This window comes from Mesitornis unicolor, unplaced genomic scaffold (assembly GCF_000695765.1).
Source record: "Mesitornis unicolor isolate BGI_N332 unplaced genomic scaffold, ASM69576v1 scaffold2985, whole genome shotgun sequence".
NCBI lineage: Eukaryota > Metazoa > Chordata > Aves > Mesitornithiformes > Mesitornithidae > Mesitornis > Mesitornis unicolor.
Window position 1 is genome coordinate 36,325 of NW_010186041.1, and position 6,000 is coordinate 42,324.

The following is a 6,000-nucleotide window of genomic DNA, read 5'->3' on the forward strand; positions in this document are numbered from 1 at the left end:
TGAATAGCCAGAGAAATTGTTCAAGAAGCTATTTGGACCTCTGTCTTCACAGAAGTCTGGCGGCTCCAAGGGGCTTCTGTGTGTTAATAGAGAGCAGCGGAGTGCTGGTTTTAAAGGTTACTCAGCCAGAAATGATCGTGTAAGTGCGGGCTCTGCAGCGGATTCCCCTCCAGGGAAATATTCTCCATCCGAGATGGTCTGAGGAGGAGGGCAGCCCGCCGTGACTTCCTCCGCAGCGCTGGCACACAATGGAGCAGAGCAGCGCAGCGCTCGGCCCAAACCCCTGCCGGACGCAGTCGTAGGGCAGAAGCATCGAGGGTTTTGTTGTGTGTACTTTTACCGATCTGGACCTTCGTTTGCCTGTCACATTCACTTTGTTTTCAAAGCTAACTGGAGCTGCAGAGCTGGCGCTGCCTAAAAATTATTAGCATGGCATGGTTTGAATCACCCTTTGGAAATACCTTCCCTCTCAAACTGTCAATCCCTGGAGCTCGCAGTCCTCTCGAGACACCCACAGAAAGAAAGGAGGAGGTGCTGGGAACACGGTTTGCGGTTTCAGATGTTGAAATCTCTCCGTTTTAGATCTGCACACAATGTTCTGTCTCCTGAATCTGTTACCAGGTGTGACACAGGACACCCATTTCAGGTTGCTGGTGACTCTTCCTACCCAGACACAAACAAAGAGGAGTAAATATTAGAAATCCCTTGTCAATTAAAAACCCTTTGTCATATTGATATGCAGAAAAAAGACAAGTGTTCTGCTCTCAATGTTGCAGTCCTTGGGATTTGCTTTTTTTTTCCCCATTTTCTTCATTTTTTTTTAAAATCTGTCACTTAGGAAACTGGCTTAGGCTTTTGGATTGCAGTCCTGGTATCTCAAGGGTGTTTTTTAGGAGGGTTGCTAAAGGCTGCCAGGAAGCGCTGCGCCGTCAGTGTTATTAGGTTTATGTGGCGTGCCAGGGGTCTGCACCTCTACTGGAACATACCTAGGGAGTAGCTAATTGGAAAGCAGCTGAACAAATCACTGTCACAAGATAATACGTGGGTTTTTTTATGGGAAATGCTATTTAAGCTTTCCTTTGAAGTCTTGCAGTAGTAATTCTTTTGGCTGTGTTTTATTCTTACACCGATGCTACTCTAGGGCATTAGTAATAGTGTTATCTGTATGCAAAAGTGATCTGAAAGCTCTGCTAGTAGAGCAAAATCTAGAAAATATATCCAGATCTTGTTCACCAAAGAAAAAAAAGAGCCTAGATGTGAAGTGCAGTCTGGACAGAAGAAAAAGGTTGAGTATTGTAAATTCTGAAAACCTGAATTGCTTTATTCTTCTCGGTTATGCTAATTTAATGAGTTTTTAATCCTGACACCTTGGAGACAGGTAAAGGTGTCTCTGCAAATAAGCTGTATTAAAGTGAGTCCCTGTTTGCGGTGGCTCTTACACAGGGCATCTGAAAGCACAGCGTGAACAGTCCTGCCTGTGATAGTTACAGTCGAAAAAGCAAGAGGGAGGTGAGTGGGTGAGCTGAACAGTTTGGGAAAGGCAAGAGGACGATGAGGGGACGTCGCGCAGGAGCAGTGCACGCAGCACGGGTATAAAAGCTGGCTGTGGTGTGGTCAGTCGTGGTGTTCACTGCAGAGCAGAGTCGGCCGCTGGAGAGGTTTTCAGACTGTTTGAGAGCCTGGTGCCTCTTAAACCACAGCGGCCGTGTGTGGTCTGTGAGTGCCTTCATGCAGGAGTCTGGACTGGTCTGAGTGTCCTGCTGATCTCCTTCCTCATCCCGTGCTGTGCAGCTGAGGTCCTGCTGCGTGGCTGCTGTCTGTGCTGAAGAGGCCCTGGGCAGGATAGATCTGTAAAAAGCAAATTTCTGTCTCGCTTGTGGTAAACCCTGTGTTTTACAACTGCTGTTGCTACCGCAGATGCTGCTGCTGCCACTCCTCCTCCCCACCCTGGAGCACCTGCGAAAGTACAGAGCGTGGAGGACTTTGTTCCCGATGACAGCCTGGACCACAGCTTTCTAGAAGAGCCAGCCCCTCAGAAGGACAAAGGGAAAGCGCAGACCAAACACCGTGTGGACAGTGAAAGGTAAGGAAAGGAGGATGGAGAGAGGGGGAGAAAGGGATCACAGAATCCCAGAACGTTAGGGATTGGAAGGGACCTCAAAAGCTCATCCAGTCCAATCCCCCTGCCGGAGCAGGAACACCCAGATGAGGTTACACAGGAAGGCGTCCAGGCGGGTTTTGAATGTCTGCAGAGAAGGAGACTCCACAACCTCTCTGGGCAGCCTGGGCCAGTGCTCTGTCACCCTCACTGAGAAGAAGTTTCTTCTCAAATTTAAGTGGAACCTCCTGTGTTCCAGCTTGTGTCCGTTACCCCTTGTCCTATCATTGTTTGTCACCGAGAAGAGCCTGGCTCCATCCTCGTGACACTCACCCTTTATATATTTATAAACATTAATGAGGATGTATCTGGATGATGCGGCACAGAATTACAGAATCATTTAGGTCCAACCATTAACCTAACGCTACCAGCTCCACCACAGTACCACAGCTTTAAATCCCTCCAGGGATGGTGACTCCACCACTTCCCTGGGCAGCCCGTTCCAATGCTTGACATTGAGCCAGGTCTCGCTAACCTGTTGCAACTGTTCAGAAGGGGATTGCAGAGCAGTTAGCTGGCCCTAAGCCTTTCTGGCTGTGGTAGTCATCCATAGCGTTCACTCTCTCCCATTTAATGATACACCCGGGGAATGAGGAACAGCAGTATGAGATATGAGTATGAGCAGAATGAGATAACTGCAAGTTATTACCTTTCTGGCTTTGCTGTCTTGCTTTCATGCTCGCTGTTAAACCCGTGGCTTGCCTTGGGTGAGGAAGGGCCAAATGTGCTGAAACATTTGAGATGTTTTCCTTCTGGAGCACAGCGCACTTTGCATGGATGTTATGTTTTGCCTAATGAATACCTTCCCTCTGCAGAGGCCCAAATCATGGCCAGGCTCTTGTGGCTTGGTCCTGCCATTCCTGAGGCATTATAGAGGTGTTTGTGTTTGTTGGAGAGCACCTGGTGCTCTTCGTGGCTCAATGGGATTCTGGAAGGGAGGACAGAGAGGGTCATGCTCCCCTGGGAGCGTCACTGCATGCTGGCCTGCAGGTTCCAGAAAAGTCAGGGTTGGGGGAAAGGGCTTTCTTCTTCTCTGTCCATTGTTAATGTTCCTTCCCAGCATTTTCTCTCTTAAATTGGAGAGATAGGGATTTGATGTATGAAATGTTCAGTGGGTAGGGAGTTGGCTGGATGGCTGCATGCAGAGAGTGGTGGTCAACGACTTAATGTCTGGATGGAAGTCAGTGATGAGTGGTGTCCCTCAGGAGTCATTACTGGGACCAGAACTGTTTAATATCTTCACCAGTGACACAGACAGCAGGGTTGAGTGCAGCCTCGGCAAGGTTGCAGACAACACCAAGCTGGGTGGTGTGGTTGACACGCCTGAGGGATGGGATGCCATCCAGAGGGACCTGGACAAGATCAAGAAGTGGGTCCATGTGAACCTCATGAGGTTCAAAAAGGCCAAGTGCATGGTCCTGTACCTGGGTCAGGGCACCCCCCGGTATCAATACAGGCTGGGGGATGAAGGGGATGGAGAGCAGCCCTGCAAGGAAGGACTTGGGAGCACTGGTGGATGAAAAGCTGGGCATGAGCCAGCAATGGGTGCTCACAGCCCAGAAGGGCAACCACATCCTGGGCTGCATCCCCACAGCGTGGCCAGCAGGACAAGGAGGGGATTCTGCCCCTCTGCTCTGCTCTGGTGAGACCCCCCCTGCAGTGCTGTGTCCAGCTCTGGGGTCCTCAGCACAGGAAAGACGTGGAGCTGTGGGAGCAGGGCCAGAGGAGGCCACAGAAATGATCAGGGGCTGGAGCAGCTCTGCTGTGAGGAAAGGCTGAGAGTTGGGGTTGTTCAGCCTGGAGAAGAGAAGGCTCCGGGGAGACCTTAGAGCAGCCTTTCAACACCTAAAGGGAGCTTGTAAGAGAGATGGAGTCAGACTTTTTAGTTGTAGTAATAGGACAAGGGGTTTTAAACTAAAAGAGGGTAGATTTAGACTGGATATAAGGGAGAATTTTTTTACATTGGGGGTGGTGAGGCACTGGCACAGGTTGCCCAGACTGGTGGTGGATGCCCCATACCCTGGAAACTTTCAAGACCAGGTTGGACGGGGCTCTGAGCAGCCTGATCCAGTTGAAGATGGCAGGGGGGTTGGACTGGCTGACTTTTAAATGTCCCTTCCAACCCAAGCCATTCTGTGGTTCTATGATTTTATAATTCTCTCCTCCAAATGGCAGAGAGCTGTGCTTGTGCTGTTGGCTGGATTTTCTTTTTCCTTTTTTTTTTTTCTTTTCCTGGCTTTGATGTTTTTTAACAAAAAAAGGGAAAAGGGATTGTGTATACTGAGCTGCTCCGACAAGAGGATGTGCAGCAAGCTGTCTGAAAGCAGGCTGTCACTGAAGAGCATACTCACAGGCTCCGCAACCCTCTGCTTAGAGTAGTCCTTGCCTGCTGCTTCTTGTCATCACCACTGGATTAACCAGCAGAGTAATTAAGCACTGCTGCGGCTCATCTGTGAAAGTGGTGGATTCTGCATCTTTTGACATCTTTGTCATGATTCAGTGTTCTCCGGTTCAACCACAACAACTTTAAATCAGTCCTGTCTAATGCAGGTCAGCCTGAATCATCATCCCTTGTGATGGTAAAACACGTGGATGTTTTATTAAGGAAAAGGAAAAAAAAAAAGAAAAGTGGTGGCCTACAAAGCATCTTGCTCGCGGCTGTGGCTGAGCTGGGATATTTTTCTGTGTTTAACAAGGAAATGTCAGGAGAGCCAAGCCTGACCTTCCTGGGCTTTGCTGAAGGACCGGGACCTGGAGTGCCCTTACTGCTCATTAGCTGCAGTGCTGGCTGGGGGTAGGAGGTTGGGTCTTTAACAAAGGCTTCTCTTCTCCAGAACGTCAGTCATTGGAAGCAAATGGGTGTTAAACTGTACAGAAAGCCAAGCATCTCAAACAGTGGTGCAAGAGCCCAGCTCCTTGCTTGTGGAGCTGTCGTGGTCTTGGCTGCTATGAAGCCCTTCTGCGCTCTGTCCCCAGTCTTGGTTGCCTCCCAGTGCATATGAGCTGCTGGGGGTAGAGAGAGAGGCACCTTTGGGCTTTCACAGAGTGGACACTGTCCACAGCTTCATCCTTTGATGGCAGTGGTAACATCTGCGGTTAGAACAGCTCGGTTTCCCTGTGGAAGACCTTGCTCTGGTTTCCTGTGCAGCTCACACGGTTTTCTCAGTTGTCTGGTAGTTTTACCTTCTGCTTCTTGCCAAAAAGAGCCCACCACAACGAGGCAGATGTGCTGAAATTCAGAGATGTAGATGTGGGTCTGACCATCACCTGCAATGGTTGATTTCCTTCAGGATGCCAGTTACAACCCCGTGATGCCCAGGAGCAACATAAGCGTTCTGTAAGCACTGTCCCTAATGATCAGCTTCTACTGCAGTGAGTAGGTTGTTGTAGCTGCAACAAAATCTACTGCTGCAGAAATTTCTTTCTGACTTGGGAACACAAAAGTTCTGTGAAACCACTCGAACCTAATGGAGATTTTATTGCTTTTTAAAAATGCAGTACTGGAAGCTGCTTTCCCTTTGCATCTGAGTGAGGAGCAAAGCCCAAGAACATACCAGAGAGATGCATTCTGTTCTCTGGGTCCTTCTTGCCCTTCTTGAAGATGGAGTGGCATTCCTCTTCAGGAAGGTCTTCAGGCACTTCTCCCAATCACCATGGTTGATCAAAGAGTAGCAAGAGTGGTCTCGCAGTGGCATCTGCCAGCTCCCTCAGCACTCATGGGTGCACCCCATGAGGGCCCATGGACTTCGGTATGTCCAGTTTTGCTTTGTCCGGGATCCTTGACCCGATTCTCTTCCACCAAGGGCACATCTCCCTTGCTCCACATCATCTCTGGGACCTGG

The 6,000-nt window shown here is 49.5% G+C and overlaps 1 protein-coding gene across 1 annotated transcript in view; it reads left to right on the top strand.

The window, feature by feature from the left end:
* The window catches only part of LOC104541055 (rab-like protein 6), a 43,037-nt gene that overhangs the window by 36,283 nt on the left and 754 nt on the right, over positions 1-6,000 (top strand). Inside the window, exon 10 of the mRNA XM_010185018.1 lies at positions 1,918-2,083. Within this exon, the coding sequence (XP_010183320.1) occupies positions 1,918-2,083 (166 nt within the window). The remainder of the gene's footprint in view (positions 1-1,917; positions 2,084-6,000) is intronic.